The following is a 19047-nucleotide window of genomic DNA, read 5'->3' as shown; positions in this document are numbered from 1 at the left end:
TTAGTTTGGTCAGAGAGTATGATGTTCATTTTCGGCAGATATTCGTCTTTTTTAAGAATGACATATATTGGCGACTTGTCACCTCTCCTGACAACTATCTCCTTGTTCTCACGAAGGCTTTTAGCTGCCGCTTTGAGCTCGGGGGACAGTATGGTGCTTCTGTAATTGCCTCGATTCTTTCCTCCTTCTGCAATAAGTTCTGCTTGTAAGGTATCTTTGGTAGTGACCTTCTTTTGTGTATCGAGGTCGAATATGTCGTCCAACAGAATTTCCAACTCTACTTTCAGGGCCATCTCACTCGGTCTGGACATAACATGACAGTTTATGCCCAGATTTAGGAGAGTGACTTGGTCCTCAGTGAGGTTAATTCCTGCAAGGTTCAGGAAGCCATCTCTTGGTCGTGGAATTGCCATAGGTCCTCCATATAATGTTGTTAGTTTCTTGATAATCCTTGTTTCAGCACTGAAACAAGGATTAGCCAGAACGCCAGAACATAGCCAGAATGCACTTCTCAGCCTAATATGCAAGGCCTGATTTGCCTAATAAGCCAAGTTTTCATGAATTAATGTTTTTTCGACTACCTAACCAACCTAACCTAACCTAACCTAACTTTTTCAGCTACCTAACCTAACCTAATCTATAAAGATAGGTTAGGTTAGGTTAGGTAGGGTTGGTTAGGTTCGGTCATATATCTACGTTAATTTTAACTCCAATAAAATAAAATTGACCTCATACATAATGAAATGGGTAGCTTTATCATTTCATAAGAAAAAACTTTGAGAAAATATATTAATTTAGGAAAACTTGGCTTATTAGGCAAATCACGCCTTGCAAAGTAGGCTGAGAAGGGCGTTCTGGCTACTAGGTACGACATATATATATATATATATATATATATATATATAATATATATATTATATAATATATATATATATATATATGTCGTACCTAGTAGCCAGAACTCACTTTTCAGCCTACTATGCGAGGCCCGATTTGCCTAATAAGCCAAGTTTTACTGAATTATTATATTTTCTCTAATTTTTTTCTTATGAAATGATAAAGCTACCCATTTCATTATGTATGAGGTCAATTTTTTTTAATTTGAGTTAAAATTAACGTAGATATATGACCGAACCTAACCAACCCTACTTAACCTAACCTAACCTATCTTTATAGGTTAGGTTAGGTTAGGTAGCCGAAAACGTTAGGTTAGGTTAGGTTAGGTAGGTTAGGTTGTCGAAAAAACATTAATTCATGAAAACTAGGATTATTAGGCAAATCGGGCCTTGCATAGTAGGCTGAGAAGTGAGTTCTGGTTACTAGGTACGACATATATATATATATATATATATATGTATATATATATATATATAATATATATTATATATATATATATATATATAATATTATATATATATTATAATATATAATATTATATATATATATATATATATATATATATATATATATATATATATATATATATATATATATATATATATATACTAAAAATAAATAGATATGCGCAATATAATTTAAAATATATGACAATAACAATTTCAGTTCATAACAAAGATTTGAAATTTCTAATCTCTATGTCTCATGCACGTTTCTCTCTCTCTCTCTCTCTCTCTCTCTCCTCTCTCTCTCTCTCTCTCTCTCTCTCTCTCTCTCTCTCTCTCTCCTCTCTCTCTCTCTCTCTTCGCTAGCCGGCGACTGGCACTTTTGTTGAGGTCTGGAAGTAACTAGCGTTTAGGGCCTTGTAATGAGGTAACTGGTAACTACATTACGGGTCCTGGTGTTTGCGTCCGATAAATATGATGAATGAAAATTTTATATTAATTTAACTAAGGGGGTCGAGGTCTCTTTTGAAAGATGAATAATTTTTAGAATGTTTCCTCCGCGGTCTCTACGCCTCAGGCTGCCCCTTTTGCCGGCATTTTGGACAAAACTTAAATTATTTGTCATAGTTTCTGATTGTTAACTCCAAACAGTCGTTATTTTTAGCCTTTTTTCGTTGTCTGTCTTTTTCTCGTTATCTGTGCAACTCTAACTTCGTTTTCCCATTCATCTCTCTCTCTTTCTTTCCTTCCCTCCACCAATTCTCTCAACCCCTTACATTCAAGTAAATGTCATCATTAGCATTTCACTTCCTTCCAGTCAATCCCTCCCTCTGCCTTTCTCTCTCTGTTTTCGTTAATATTAATTCCCCTCTCTTCTGTTCTTCACTCACCCTCTCAAAACACAAGTGTGAACCACACAAGTGTGAACACAAACTCACCCTCAGCAAGCGGATGGCCCCCGTCAAAGGGTCAATGGCGAAAGCGGACCTTGATTCGTGGCTGGAGACGCCATCACCAGAGAGGCTATACCGCAGGAGTCCATACTCTCCCGCGTCGCCGTCTGTAGCAGTCACCTGCTGCAGGAGGCAAGACAACCTCTGAAACTCATTATAGTCCTTATGGAGAGCTGAATGATGGTTCAAGGCATGTGAGGTTACCGTCCAAGGGTTACCGTTGTAGTGGGTTACCGTTGTAGTGGGTTACCGTTGTAGTGTGTTACCGTTGAAGTGGGTCACCGTGTGTTACCGTTGAAGTGGGTCACCGTGAGTTACCGTTGTAGTGTGTAACCGTTGTAGTGTGTAACCGTTGTAGTGTGTTACCGTTGCAGTGTGTTACCGTTGTAGTGTGTTACCGTTGTAGTGTGTTACCGTTGTAGTGTGTTACCGTTGAAGTGTGTTACCGTGTAGTGTGTTACCGTTGTAGTGTGTTACCGTTGTAGTGTGTTACCGTTGAAGTGTGTTACCGTTGTAGTGTGTTACCGTTGAAGTGTGTTACCGTTGTAGTGTGTAACCGTTGTAGTGTGTTACCGTTGTAGTGTGTTACCGTTGCAGTGTGCTACCGTTGTAGTGTGTTACCGTTGTAGTGTGTTACCGTTGTAGTGTGTTACCGTTGTAGTGTGTTACCGTTGTAGTGTGTTACCGTTGAAGTGTGTTACCGTTGTAGTGTGTTACCGTTGTAGTGTGTTACCGTTGTAGTGTGTTACCGTTGAAGTGTGTTACCGTTGTAGTGTGTAACCGTTGTAGTGTGTACCATTGTAGTGTGTTACCGTTGTAGTGTGTTACCGTTGTAGTGTGTTACCGTTGTAGTGTGTTACCGTTGTAGTGTGTTACCGTTGTACTGTGTTACCGTTGTAGTGTGTTACTGTTGAAGTGTGTTACCGTTGTAGTGTGTTACCGTTGTAGTGTGTAACCGTTGTAGTGTGTACCGTTGTAGTGTGTTACCGTTGTAGTGTGTAACCGTTGTAGTGTGTTACCGTTGTAGTGTGTTACCGTTGTAGTGTGTTACCGTTGTAGTGTGTTACCGTTGTAGTGTGTTACCGTTGTAGTGTGTTACCGTTGTAGTGTGTTACCGTTGTAGTGTGTTACGTTGTAGTGTGTTACCGTTGTAGTGTGTTACCGTTGTAGTGTGTAACCGTTGTAGTGTGTAACCGTTGTAGTGTGTTACCGTTGTAGTGTGTAACCGTTGTAGTGTGTTACCGTTGTAGTGTGTTACCGTTGTAGTGTGTTACCGTTGTAGTGTGTTACCGTTGTAGTGTGTTACCGTTGTAGTGTGTTACCGTTGTAGTGTGTTACCGTTGTAGTGTGTTACCGTTGTAGTGTGTTACCGTTGTAGTGTGTTACCGTTGTAGTGTGTTACCGTTGTAGTGTGTTACCGTTGTAGTGTGTTACCGTTGTAGTGTGTTACCGTTGTAGTGTGTAACCGTTGTAGTGTGTTACCGTTGCAGTGTGTTACCGTGAACAATCATAACAATCTTGGTTCATAATGAGGCTAGCGGCCGCGATCGCTTTCATTAGTACAGTCAAAAGTAACCAAGTTGAGGTAAGGAAGATGTGAAGGGGAGCAACAACAACCTTATGTAATCCAAATGTTGCCATAAGATACCAAAGCGTTGTACATTGAATGTTGTTTAGTTTTAACACTTTTGGGTCATATGGTAATAGTGTCTACCTTGTGCGTAGCGGCCGGGGTTCAATAGCCTCACGGCCCGGTCTCCGACTTTGCCACTCATCATAGTGGTACTCCATCATATTGTCCTTATGATGGAAAATAGATCACTAAGAAACTTATCGACCATCATTTGCTTCTGATCAACATGAGCCAACTTCCCAGAACTTGATATTTTCTTATTTATTATTTTCGTATAAATTTCTATACATTGCCTCTGTGTTTAAAGACTCAGATGAAACCCCCATTCTCTTGTACCACCGTTCTCTACTCACAATCGGGGATTCCGGGTTCGATCTGCGGGTAGGGCAGAAATGCTAGAAAACCCTCAGTTTTCTAATCCAATCCTAAGCATCACAGTAACGTTTGATCTAATTATGGTAACATCACATTTTTATCAATTGCTCACATTACTTCTCAAAATATTGTTACTTCTCATTCCACTTAATATGTACTTAACGTCTTGTCATGACCTTCAATTACCCTCATCTAAAGTAGTGGTCTCAATAATGAGGCATCTCAAATTCCCTCCAAATTGTTGATGTAGCTCAGAGGAGAACTGTTGTTTAGGGCTCATGTCACACCTCACATCCAAGATGATTTAACTGATCTGATGCTGCAAAGATTTCCTCTAGTTGTCTTTTGCCACAAGTTCCACGAAACTTGATCTCAGACACTTCAAGTTTAAGTCGGTAATACGTACACTTCATTAGGTCGTCTTAATTCCGGTAGACATTTCTAGATAATGAACTAGAACGCTATGCTGTCACACTTGTTCATACCCTCTTTTAAGGTCAACATTCACCCTATATCTTCCCGGGCTCCTTTGAACTCCAGTCGTGGTGCTATATCTTTCCATCTCAAAAGCTATAAATTATTGAATACTCAACGTTGAATCTGCCTAAGACTAGTGGAGGCTATGCCTCTGTCATAGCATAAATTATGCAATAAGTGTTTGTATGTAAGAGAAAAAGACAAAACAGCATATGCGAAAAGACCAACAGGAAAAAGGACAAATTACAACGTCAATAACTGTGATAGGGAGATATTGATATTCTTACGTCCACATCTGTCTCCCCATCTTTGAGACTGACGAAAAGACGGGGAGACAGATATGGCCGTAAGAGCTTCTCACCGTAAGGATGGTCTTAGGTAGATGTCTGTCGTCCTCCTCGGTGATCTGCGTCTCATGGAGCGCCCTGGGGAAGACGGGGGCGTGGTCGTTCTGGTCGACCACACGCACTACCACCCGCGCCTGGCTCCTGGCCTCCCCAGCCCGCGCCTCCACCACAAGCTCGTGCTGCAGGAAGGAGAGAGAGGAGGAGCTGGTGATTTTTATCTCGCGGAAAACCGCGAGGTAAACGGGGGTTGTGGTCGTTGTGGTCCACCACCTCACTCGTCTAACTTCGTGCCTTCGCTGTCCGCTCCTACACCAATAGCCCCTGGCTACGGGAAGGATCTAAGTTAAGTGCCGCCACAACCGTTTAGATACTAGGTGAAGCATTGGTAGTGAGACGTAATGGTTGGTAAAATGTTCAGGAAAAATTAAGAAAATTGTTAGGATTTATAACACAAAAATCCTGGAAAAAACGTTAAAAAAAAGGGATGCTCAAATAAATCTAACCCTTCCTGTATATTTTACAAAAAGCACAACTATTGAAAAAAATACAATCATAAACAATTGATATTTTTGTAATTACTTCAGCATGCATAAATTAAGAAATAAGCATAAATTAATATCTCATTAGAAAATAAATTGTTTTCTATTGAAACAATAAAAAACAATTACGTAAGATCCAATTGCAGAACAGTTCGCTAGAGTCAAGTTCACAACAGGTTACACACCAGAATGTTGGTGACATGATCACCACATTCAAGATTCTGAAGGGAATCGAAAGGGTTGATAAAGACAGGCTATTTAACACAAGGGGCACACGCACAAGGGGACACAGGTGGAAACTGAGTGCCCAAATGAGCCACAGAGATATTAGAAAGAACTTTTTTAGTGTCAAATGGTTGACAAATGGAATGCATTAGAAGGTGATGTGGTGGAGGCTGACTCCATACACAGTTTCAAGTGTAGATATGATAGAGCCCAATAGGCTCAGGAATCTTCACACCAGTTGATTAACAGTTGAGAGGCGGGACCAAAGAGCCAGAGCTCAACCCCCGCAAACACAAATAAGTGAGTACAACTAGGTGAGTACCAGCCAAGTCCACAACAGGTTACACAACAGCCAAGTCCACAACAGGTTACGCAACAACCAAGTCCACAACAGGTTACTCAACAACCAAGTCCACAACAGGTTACTCGACAACCAAGTCCACAACAGGTTACGCAACAACCAAGTCCACAACAGGTTACTCAACAACCAAGTCCACAAAAGGTTACGCAACAACCAAGTCCACAAAAGGTTACGCAACAACCAAGTCCACAAAAGGTTACGCAACAACCAAGTCCACAACAGGTTACTCGACAACCAAGTCCACAACAGGTTACTCGACAACCAAGTCCACAACAGGTTACGCAACAACCAAGTCCACAACAGGTTACTCAACAACCAAGTCCACAACAGGTTACTCGACAACCAAGTCCACAACAGGTTACGCAACAACCAAGTCCACAACAGGTTACACAACAGCCAAGTCCACAACAGGTTACGCAACAACCAAGTCCACAACAGGTTACTCAACAACCAAGTCCACAACAGGTTACTCGACAACCAAGTCCACAACAGGTTACGCAACAACCAAGTCCACAACAGGTTACTCAACAACCAAGTCCACAAAAGGTTACGCAACAACCAAGTCCACAAAAGGTTACGCAACAACCAAGTCCACAAAAGGTTACGCAACAACCAAGTCCACACCAGGTTACTCAACAACCAAATCCACAACAGGTTACGCAACAACCAAGTCCACAAAAGGTTATGCAACAACCAAGTCCAGAACAGGTTACGCAACAACCAAGTCCACAAAAGGTTATGCAACAACCAAGTCCAGAACAGGTTACGCAACAACCAAGTCCACAACAGGTTACTCAACAACCAATCTCACAACAATTACGCAACAACCAAGTCCACAACAGGTTACTCAACAACCAAGCCCACAACAATTACGCAAAAACCAAGTCCACAAAACGTTACTCAACAACCAAGTCCACAACAGGTTACGCAACAACCAAGTCCACAAAAGGTTACGCAACAACCAAGTCCACAAAAGGTTACGTAACAACCAAGTCCACAAAAGGTTACGCAACAACCAAGTCCACACCAGGTTACTCAACAACCAAATCCACAACAGGTTACGCAACAACCAAGTCCACAAAAGGTTATGCAACAACCAAGTCCACAACAGGTTACTCAACAACCATGTCCACAACAGGTTATGCAACAACCAAGTCCACAACAGGTTACTCAACAACCAAGCCCACAACAATTACGCGACAACCAAGCCCACAACAATTACGCGACAACCAAGCCCACAACTATTACGGAACAACCAAGACTAAAACAGGTTACATAACAACCAAGCCAGTAGTAGGGATGGCAACACACAGACGATATTTTGTTTCTGGGAAATATCGTCTGTACGTTGTCAGGGTTTTCTGGTAAATTTAGAATATCGTCTGTGCGTTGCCAGGGTTTTCAGGAGAATTTGGCTAGTCACAGATTTGGGATTAAGGATTTCTTATGAGCAAGTAATTTCTGAGATTTTAGAAGTTTGTTAAGGTTTCTTATGATGAAAATAAGTTCATACGAGTTTGTTAAAGTTCTTATGGGAGAAATTCAAATATCGTCTGTGCGTTGCCAGGGTTTTCAGGAGAATTTGGGGAGTCAAAGATTTGGAATTTAGGAATTCGTATGAGGAAAATAATTTCTGAGATTATAGAAGTTTGTTAAGTGTTCTTATGAGGAAAATAAGTAGGAAAATCTTATAGAAATTTTTTAGAAATATCGTGTTTGTGTCACAGCATTTCCAGGTAAACTATGGACAACTTTTGTCCGTTTTCAATCACACATTTTTCAAAGAGCATTTTCAGATAATATTGTCTTAGACGTTTTGTTAAGGAAAACAGACAACTTAGCCATAACATTTAGTTTTATATCCATTTACGGCTATTTCACCTGTAAAGACCAAAATTGAACAGAGCCCAGTTATAGATAGAAATTCGTCAGAGACCAGTTTGTGCCCAAAATTCTCAGAGTCCACTTTGTTAGCAAAATTAGTCAGAGACAGTTTAAAGCTCAAATTTCATCAGAGTTCTGTTTATGCCTGAAATAATCAGAATCAAAAGTTTTTCCCTGAAATTAACAGAGTCCACTTTGTTAGCAAAATTAGTCAGAGACAGTTTAAAGCTCAAATTTCATCAGAGTTCTGTTTATGCCTGAAATAATCAGAATCAAGTTTTTCCCTGAAATTAACAGAGTCCACTTTGTTAGCAAAATTAGTCAGAGACAGTTTGAAGCTCAAATTTCATCAGAGTCCACTTTGTGAGCAAAATTCGTCAGAGACCATTTTCAACCCATTTTTCATCAGATTTCTTTTTATACCTAAATTTCGTCAGAGTCCAATTATCAACAGAAATTCGTCAGAGTCCAGTTTTCTAGCAAAATTCGTCAGAGTCCATTTTCAACTCATTTTTCATCAGAGTTCATTTTATACCTAAATTTCGTCAGAGTCCAATTATCAACAGAAATTCGCCAGAGTCCAGTTTTCTAGCAAAATTCGTCAGAGTCCAGTTTTCTAGCAAAATTCGTCAGAGTCCATTTTCAACCCATTTTTCATCAGAGTTCATTTTATACCTAAATTTCGTCAGAGTCCAATTATCAACAGAAATTCGTCAGAGTCCAGTTTTCTAGCAAAATTCGTCAGAGTCCATTTTATACCCATTTTTCATCAGAGACCATTTTATACCGAAATTTCGTCAGAGTCCAGTAAAGGCCAAAAATGATCAGAGTCCAATTATCAACAGAAATTCATCAGAGTCCAGTTTTCTAGCAAAATTCGTCAGAGTCCTGTAATCTGTGAAAATTTGACAAGAGTCCATTTTATACCCAATTTTCGTCAGAGTCCAGTTTATACCGAAAATTTGCCAGAGTCCACTTTGAGAGCAAAATTCATCAGAGTCCAGTTCTTGATCGAAATTAATCAAGGGGGAAAAGGGGGGTTAGAAGGAGTAGGAGAAACAAAGTAAAAGAAGGTAAGAAGGTTAAGTGGGATTGTGGGTTTGGGTAAAAATATACAAAGGAGAAACAAAACTACATCTGAAAGGTTATGAAAAGGATAATATATTCAACAAATACGTCAAAAACACAATAAACTACATCTGAAAGGTTAGGTTAAAGGGTTGGGGAATAAGAACATATGATAGAACCTACTGAATACACTAAGATTACAAGAGGTTAGGTTAAGGGGTTGGGAAATAAGAACATATGATAACAAACATAATAAATACAACTTATGAGCAACTTGATGAACTTTAACAAATAACCCTTGATCTGCAAAAAAAATGACCATTTGAGAAATTAGCCCTTGAAACGAGTAAATTCCCATATATAACAAAAATCCTTTGAAATGGTTAAACACCCAATCTTAAACAAATAACACTTGAAATGCAAAAATGTCCATTTGAGAAATTAACCCTTGAAATGAGTAAATGAGTATGAGACAATGATTGACGAAACACAAAAGACAAAAGACAAGCAGGAATAATTATGTAAGTTAGATCATGTCTGGTTGGACTAGATAAGTTAGGATACATCAGTTTGGGAATGTAAGATTAAGTTAGGTAAAGCATGTTAGGTTAGGATAGGTAAGATAAGTTATGTAAGTTAAGTTAAGCAGGTTAAGTTAGGTAAGGTATGTAAGTTAGGTTAAGCAGGATAAGTTAGGTTAAGTTAGGTAAGTTAGGTAAGATAGGTAAGGTAAGGTTAGGTTAAGCAGGTTAGGTTAAGTTATGTAAGTTAGGTTAAGCAGTTTAACTTAGATAAGGTAAGGTAAGTTAGGTTAAGCAGGTTAAGTTAGGTAGGGTAGGTAAGTTAGGTTAGGTTTAGTTAGGTAAGGTAGGTTAAGCAGGATAAGTTAGGTTAGGTTAGGTAAGTTAGGTATGATAGGTAAGGTAAGGTAAGTTATGTTAGGATAGGTAAAGTTAGATTATGCAGGTTAAGTGAGGTAAGATAGGTAAAGGTAAGGTAAGTTAAGTTAGGATAGGTAAAGGTAGGTTAAGCAGGTTTAGTTAGGTAATGTAGGTAAGTTAGGTTATGCAGGTTAAGTTAGGTAAGATAGGTAAAGGTAAGGTAAAGGTAAGGTAAGTTAAGTTAGGATAGGTAAAGTTAGGTTAAGCAGGATAAGTTAGGTAAGATATGTAGGTAAGGTAAGTTAAGTTAGGATAGGTAAAGTTAGGTTATGCAGGTTAAGTTAGGTTTAGGAACGTTACGTTAACTAAGTAACATTGGGTGGAGAGGATAGGTTACGTAGGTTTGAGCAGTGTAGTTCAGAGAACAGTTTTAGGGTAAAGTGACTGTCAGGGGGACATATTTTCCCTGCTCTCTCGTGCACTGAATTATGTACGAAATTGCATAGTGCACCAGTGATGTGCACCGTGATTCAACTTTCTGAATATAACTTTTTCACAGTCGTGTTGGGTGTCGTTGGATAGCCCATGATTTTTGCTAGGCATTGATGTCATTCTGATCGCTGTATCAGGTCTGTGAAGGAAATTACAGGAGGGAGTTGATTTCAGGGAAATTTTGTACAAGTCAAGTGTAGAGAGGGAGGTATGGGGGGTTAACGGCCGTAGACCACCCCCCTATCACGTATCCGCCTCGTGTGAGAGGGGGTAGCGTCATGGGGCAGGTGCGGCATTGGCTAAGGCTCCTGGGCCTCAGAAATGATGAACCGTGATTGGCCTAGACGCTGAGGGGTACCGCATGGTACCCCAGGCATAGTGTTGGCGGGAACAGACATTCTTACCTAGGACGTGGCTTGGGGAGGACGCATTTCCCGTGCTAGGCCAAGCATCGGGAAATACCGCCTGCAACGTTATTAAAGTCACGCCATTCTTCTTGCTATCTTTCCGTGTGCCGTGCGTAAGAATCCGGTAATCAGAAAGGGGCTTGTACCGAACCGTGTGAACTTGTCATCTAGCCGCGTAATTGTGGGACGCCATCTTAGAGCAACTGGACTGAGTGAGGCGTTAATTATCGGGCTACGAAAGTGACATCTGCCGTCTATCGTATCTGTGCTTGAAGATACTGCTGGGAGACGTGCTAGAAAAGGTTTCAGTGTTATGAGAGAAACCTTAAAGTTCTAATTCTGAGGAACAGTGAAGGACTCTGTCTCGGGTCTCGTGTACCATGTAACACCGTGTACCGTTGTATCCTGGGGTACCGTGTCAAGTGGAAGGGGCGTGGTACCGCATCCCTGTTGTTGTGCGCTCACCCTGGCCTGCCTGAGCCGGTGTGTCTGCGCCATCCTGGTCTCTGTGTGTGTGGAGCTAACCTCGTGGTCTAGGACCCTGTGCTCCACCTGACCACGTGTAGGAAGTGAAGACGCCTACGTCATCATCCAGCAGCAGCAGTGGGAGTGTGATTGACGTGTATGTGTGAGTGCGAGAAGGTTGCGGGCCAGCATGTTTGATGTAAGTACACTGTTTCCGTTTGGGTAATAAAACTCTGAAGCTGGGTTCGCCCCCAGTATTCTGTCTGTCCTCTGTCCCTGGGACCACCTGGGGAGGTGAATGGGAATTGGAGACGTGTGAGTCTACCCTGTTGCTGTAATCAAGTTGAGGTTGGGCCCAACTGTGATTGATGACGTGTGTGAAGACACCTAGTGACACATTCAGAGGTAGAGTAAAGTGAGTTATTTGCTTCTATTTTTTCTATGTGCCGTGTATGTATTCCTGTAATTTGATTCCCTTTTTCAGCAGTGAAAAGTGGTAACAGGGAGATTTCCCTTGGTTATATATTTTACTGTTGTGTTGTGGTAAAGTGTGAATTATTGGTGGATAATTTACTGGGGGAAGTCATTTACAAGTTTTGCCGTGAGTGGCAAGGATGTACTGTGTTGTACTGTGATGTACTGTGTGTGTAAACCGTAGACAAGTTTGACCTTGGTGGAAGGCGTTGTGTACTGTGAAGGATTCCGTGAGAATTAAAGTCAGTTAACGTCACCTGAGGTCACGATTTACTTAACGAGGTCACTTGTTCGTTGAAGATTGTTGTGATTAACGTAGGGACGTGTAAAGGCAACAGTCACAGTGAAGTTCACGCAGTGGAGGAATTGTCAAGTGAAGACTAACGTAGTGTTAACGATTTAACGAGCTGTCGTTAATTGAGTGATTAACGTAAGGGGTTGACGGTCTGTTATGATCGGAGTCAATTGCGCTGTAATTAAGCTGCTGTAATTCGTTGGACTGATCAGATCTGTCTGCGGACAGAGGGATTAAGCACTCGTAGCTAATTAAAGATAATTATTAACTGCCACTTAGTGAATTCACCAGGTGTTGATGTTGTTGTTTACACGGTGTGTTGTAACATTGTGTGGTACAGTAGTCTACCCTCGTTAAGGTAATCTTGTCGTAAGACCGGAAGTGAACTGTCAGTTGAGAGACAGTAGGCTTTGTCAATACTCGTCTGAATTAATAGGCTGTTGTATTCAGTAATTAATTGGGAATTACTCACCGAATGCTTGACTTTCAAGTTGATGTAATTAATTGATGTACGAGTTATTGCTGCCATTTAAGTGTCGTTGAGACACGTGTGTGTTAACGTAATTGTTTAAATTCAATTAGAGTAACTTTTGTTTTGATTGTCCTGAGAGACAAGTGCTAACGTAAGATTTTTTATAAGAGGTTATCATTCTTGGATTAACCGCCTTGTTACTTGGTACCTCGTTGTGGGCAGCAAGCGCCAGTCGAGTTTTGTGATTATAGTATTGGTCACCGTGAAGCCGTGACAATATTGATTGCAAGCTTGCGTCACCAGTGGGCACCACTGTGTTCAGTTAGTGTCATTAGTCAGTCAGCGACGACGGGATAAGGATACCGTGGGTCCATCAGGCTGTTGATTAGCTGTTCTTTAATGTGCCACTGGAGTGACAGTAAAGTAACGTAAATTCACTGTGTAGTAGTTTTAGTCTTGTTTTGTGAATAAATTGTTTTGTTATAGAAAACGGTCGTTTACGTCAAACCTTCCAATATTACTGCCCCACATTTTATGTTCTGCAACGCTTTGCCTGCTTATGTTCATATCAAGTCTGTATCTAAAGCTCGAGTCCATTGCACAGCACCACACTTCTATAAATAAGAGGTGAGAATCCGTCGGCTACCCTTTATTAGTTTGTTAACTAGGAGGAGCCAGCGACCTAAGTGACAGGTGTTACCCGAGTGGTTTCGCTTGGCGGTTTGCTCCCGCTGTCCTATGATCTTAGGCTTTAAGATTAAATATCTGCCACTGGCAGCTCTTGCTGTTTAAGGTCTGCCTCTCTTGCGAGGTAGTTACGATTATCGTAACATCAATAGGACTTAATACTTTTGATAACCTGTCAAAGAGAAAAAAATCTCACAGTGACTAAGAAAATATATTTTAACAGAAGTGCAGGTTTCGTATGAAAAGCGGAACTAGTTACATTTTGGAGAGAAATTTTTGACTGAAGATGTCTTAAAGAATAACATGATGGAAGAAGGAGAGTTTCTTTGATGAACGAAGGTGTCTTAGAGAACAACTTTTGGTGAACGAAGGTGAATTAGAGATCACTTTTGATGACTCTGAGAATAACTTTGATCAACGAAGATGTTTTGGAAAGTTTCTCTAATGAACGAAGGTGACTTAGAGATTAACTTTATGATATAGAGAACATCTTTGATGTCTTAGAGAACAACATTGATGACTTTGCGAATAACATTTGATGACTCTGAGAATAACTTTTATGCCTCGAGAGGTGTCTTTGATGAACGGAAGGTTACTTAGAGAATAACATATCATGACTGAGAATAACTTTTGATAGCTCTTAGAATAACTTTGATGTCTTAGAGAATAACTTTAGATGTCTCTGAGAATAACTTTTATGAACGAAGATGTCTGAGATTAACTTTGATAGCTCGGAATAACTTTTGTGGACATGAGAATATCTTTGGATAACTCTGAGAATAACTTTGATGAACAAAGATGTTTTGGAAAGTTTCTCTGAAGAACGAGGGTGACTCTGAGAATAACTTTTGTTAGCTCTTAGAATAACTTTGATGACTTTGAGAATGTCTTTGAGAACATGAGTAGTATTTTGTTAGCTCAGAGAATAACTTTTTGATGACATAGAGAATAACTTTTTATGTCTTAGAGAAGAACATTGATGGCTTAGAGAGAATAGCTTTGATGAAAGATGATGTCTTAGATTAACTTTGACGTCTCTTGGAATAACTTTGATGACTTTGAGAACAAGTTTGATAGCTCTGAGAATGACTTTTATGCCTCTGAGTTAAACTTTAATGAACGAAGATGTCTTAGAAAGTTTCTCTGATGAACGAAAGGTTACTTAGAGAATAACTTTTATGTCTCTGAGAATAACTTTCATGTCTCTGAGAATAACTTTTATGTCTCTGAGAATAGCTTTTATGCCTCTGAGAATAACTTTGACGTCTTAAAGGATGTCTTTGATGTCTTAAAGGATGTTTTTGATGTCTCAAAGGATGTTTTTGAGTGCAACTTTGATGTCTTTGAGTAAGCCCTTGAAGTCTCGAAGAGTGTCTTTGACTATATTTCTTACTTAACGACATATAATTTTAGTTAGGAACAATGATGAATATGACTATTTTAGCGAAGTGAAAGCTTACTTTAGTCAAGAACAGTGTTGGAAAGAGGCAACACATGACTATTTTTCAGATGAGAGAAGTGATATTTCAGTTAAGAAATGACAGAGAAACATGATGAAGTAACTATTTTTTAGTTGACTGATGAATACTTTTAGTGAAGCAAAAAAGACAAAACATGATGAGGGAGACTATTTTTGTGCTCCCCAAAGTATAATGTCAGTTAAGAACAGCGATGAAAGATATCTTTGGTTATTTTTTCTTACTTGACGAAACATAATGGCTGTTACGGAATGATGAACAAGACTATTTTCAATTACTTGACGATGGATAAAGTTAGTTATGAAAAGTGTTGGAAAGATTCCTTTGACAATTTTTAGCTAAGAGAAAGGTTGTTTTAGTTTAGAACGGTGTTGAATGAGATTAATCCTGATTATTTTTGGTTGATTGGATAATAAGTTTAGTTGAAAAATGACGAAAGTGACTATGTTTTAGTTGATTAGCGAAAGATTTTTAGTTAAGAAGTTACAAGAAAGGTTTGTCTTTGTAAATTTGGAACTGAATAAAGTGTAGATTTGTTTAAGAACAGGGTTGGTAGAACTATTAAGTTGACTACGAGAATTACTTTGACATAGTTTTTGCAAATAAAACTGGGTGACTAAAATTGTTGAGGGAACTGTATTACCGATGATAATATTTAAAAAAATAACTAGTTAGTGAATGGAAGAAACAAATTGGTTTAAAGAAACAAAGAACATAAAAAATTGAGGTTAAGTAAGGGAATGAACACAGTGAACACAGAAAACATGTAAGAAAAAGTTGATGAATAGAGTGAACATGCATGGAATATGAACTTATAGAGAATATGAAGACATGATAAGGAACATAGGGAATACAAAGAATGAACACTGAACAAGTGAAAAACAAGCTAAGAACATTGAGAACATGAATTTTGAGTATAAAAGTTATACAGAGAACATATGATGTACATGAAAAACATAACAAAAACAGAGTGAACATATGGGGAAGAATGGTAGAAAACAGAAAAATGAGAAAAACAGGTGAAAAAATTTGAACTGAGCTTGCTGTGAACATTTGTAGAACATGGAGCGAACACAGATAACATGGACAAATGTGAAGAACACAGCTGAATATAGAGAAAATATGAAAATACAGTAGGATTATTGAAGATTGGATAAGTTGGGTATGAGAAGGTAAGGGAGGGAAAGTGTAGTGAGATTTTGACCTTGTGATTATTGCTTACTTGGGTAAACAAAAGGTATTGAAGGTAAGGTGTTATATGACCGTGTGAATATTACAGAGCTGAGTACAAAAAGGGTATTAAAGGAAATGATGTTTACTTTGATAGACTGGCGAGAGGCTTGATCTGAAATAATTTGATGAACATTGAACTAAGTGAAAAACATGAGTTGGAACTCGGTAATTTCAGTTTGATTTATTTGCAGGGGGGTCTGAAAATGTAGTTGAGTGTTCAAATCTCAGGTGGATTTGGACTGATAGTAATGAATTTACAGGAGTGAACTTGGACAGAGGACAAGAGCTAGAGTTTGGTAACTGTCCCGATCTTATTTACTGTGTCTGAAATACAGAGGGTTAAAATTTCAGGGAAATTGATGGGTTATTTACAAAGATACGAGAGAGAACTAAGGTGGGGACAAGAGTTGGAGCTCGTTAACTGTTTTTGATCTTATTTACGGTGTCTGAAATACAGAGGGTAAAAATTTCAGGGGAATTGATAGGATATTAACAAAGACTTGAGGGGGAAGTAGGGTGGGGGACAAGAGCTGGAGCTCAGTAACTGACTTGATCTTATTTACTACGACTGAAATATGACTGTTTAAAATTTCAGGGAAAATTGGTCTGTTACTAACGAAAATGTGGTCTCTGTCAAATTTGTGTCTTCAATTGGACTCTGATTAATTTCGATCAAGAACTGGACTCTGATGAATTTTGCTCTCAAAGTGGACTCTGGCGAATTTTCGGTACAAACTGGACTCTGACGAAATTTGGGTATAAAATGGACTCTGTCAAATTTTCACAGATTACAGGATTATATATATATATATATATATATATATATATATATATATATATATATATATATATATATATATATATATATATATATATATTGTGACGGTAACGCGTTGGTGTTCGGCTGTTTAAGGCTAGGGGTATGGCCTCGTCACATAGTTATAAAAAAAATAGAAAAACTGGAACTTCGTCTGTGGTAAGGTAAGGAGAAGACACACAAAACACAAGTAAAACTTTAACAATGAAATTTTAATTACGTTAAATAAATCAAAACATGAAAATATGGACAAACAAATATGTATAATAAAATCAATGAATCAAAATAATAAGAATAATTAGATGACACAATGAAAAGTTACGTTAAGGCAAAATAACAAGAAGTGCAACACAAAAGTTAAGTGGGAGGTGCTGGAATATTGGCTTAAAGCCACCACCTCTCTCAGTACACGCTAACGTCTAGCTGGGAGGAGTGCTGGCTACGAAAGCACGGAACATTCTGAAGACTGATGTTGGGGCGACCCCAGACATCGGGTAGTATGGGGGGGGGCGAGGCAGGTGCAGCCAGACCGGCGACCAATCAGCGGAGCCGTAGCGATCAACGGGTAGTTTGGTGATTTGGGTCCGAACAGGTGGCGGGCTGCATACGTTTCTGCTCACCCTTGCAAGCCTTGCTGGTGCTGGTGTTGTTGTCGTTGTTGGACATTTCTTCCATAGTCTTTTATATAATTGTGAAGACGTAATTTTGGAGGGAAGAGCAGGCTCAATCTCTTGAAGGAGATTATCGTCACAACTCTCCCCCGAAGCCTGCGGTTCTGGAAGAAGTACGTCTTTATGTGGTGGAGTAATGGATGGAGTTGCTTCTACTTCATAAACTCTGGAGAGATCATGGGCTAAGATGTTGTCAGACTCTTGGTATAGCGTGTCTCCAGGTTGAATTTCTGCAGTTAGCAAGCCCATAGTAGAAGACGTTGAGATGAGAAGTGGGCGTGCTGCAGGAGGTGTAGGGTGGTGTGGTCCGTATTGATGGTGGACCGAGCACTTTTCAGGTGTGGAGTGAAGTGCTGAAGCTTCAGGATGAGGAAGAGTAGCTCCTTGCCAATTGTTCCGTAGATCCTTGTAGCAGTAGTCGCTGACAAGTGTATTCTTCTCGCCTCGTTGCTGCATCACGACACCACCCACGTCGGTACCATTGGCGTCGACATGGAGGATGAAGGGCTTATCTGACGAGGTGAGAGTGGAATTAGAAGAGGGCATAGGAGCACGAGTATTATCCTGAAAGCATTTGGGAAGATCATTAAGGATTTTGGAATTAGAAGGCGCCGACTCCTTGTCAGTGCTTTCGGGAGGAGAAGCTGGGAAGGTCTCACTGTGGATGTAGGGTTCTGTGAATGTGGAATAGTTAATCAAGACAGTGGGAGGAGTACCATTATATTGCTTCAGGAGGTTGACGTGGCACAGCTGGGTCTTCCGCCGCCTATCTGGAGTCTCTATGACGTATGCGTTGTTGTTTCTGCACTCTTTGACGCAGTAGGGTCCTGAAAATTTGTTTTGTAAAGGTGAACCTGGGATAGGGAAATAAGCAAGGACGAAGTCTCCCGGCTTGAATTTTCTTACTTTGCTGGTCTGGTCGTAATGAGTCTTCATTCTCACCTGGGCTTTCAATAGATTATCATGGGCAAAGCGGTGGACTCTCTCTAGAATGTGCTGAAGGTTTTGAAGAAACTGGGGCACATTCTGATGCTCACTGAAGGTGGCATCTCTGAGAGAGTCTTTGAAAGCCTTAAGGGGAGTACGGCACTTACGGCCGTAGAGCATCTCATAAGGAGATACTCCTAGGGACTCATTGGGGAGACTTCTGAAAATACACATTATTAGGTCAATCTGCTTATCCCAATCCTTTGAGGTTTCACTACAAAACTTTTTCAAGAGTGCTTTGATGGTCTGATGACTACGTTCAAGAGAACCCTGTGAAGCAGGATGATAGGGGCTGGACAATACCTGTTTGATGTTGAACTCCTCCAGTGTCCTTTTGAAGAGATCACTGGTGAAGTTGGTGCCACAGTCACTTTGAATCTCCCTGGGAAATCCGTATTGAGTGAAGATCTTCAATAGATGTTTGATAACCGTAGCAGCCGTGATGTTCTTCACTGGAACTGCTATGGGAAATCTGGTGGTAGG

At 39.8% G+C, this 19047-nt stretch overlaps 1 protein-coding gene across 1 annotated transcript in view; it reads right to left on the bottom strand.

Moving 5' to 3' along the window:
* The window catches only part of LOC123749975 (putative neural-cadherin 2), a 248062-nt gene extending 236579 nt beyond the window's left edge, over positions 1–11483 (bottom strand). Inside the window, exons 1-3 of the mRNA XM_069339741.1 lie at positions 11451–11483; positions 5143–5307; positions 2282–2416 (exon numbers count right to left, since the gene is read on the bottom strand). Of these exons, the coding sequence (XP_069195842.1) occupies positions 2282–2416; positions 5143–5307; positions 11451–11483 (333 nt within the window). The remainder of the gene's footprint in view (positions 1–2281; positions 2417–5142; positions 5308–11450) is intronic.
* Positions 11484–19047: the final 7564 nt, after the last annotated feature.

Source organism: Procambarus clarkii, chromosome 42 (genome assembly GCF_040958095.1).
Source record: "Procambarus clarkii isolate CNS0578487 chromosome 42, FALCON_Pclarkii_2.0, whole genome shotgun sequence".
Classification (NCBI taxonomy): Eukaryota; Metazoa; Arthropoda; class Malacostraca; order Decapoda; family Cambaridae; genus Procambarus; species Procambarus clarkii.
This window is presented reverse-complemented; position numbering and strand designations above follow the sequence as displayed.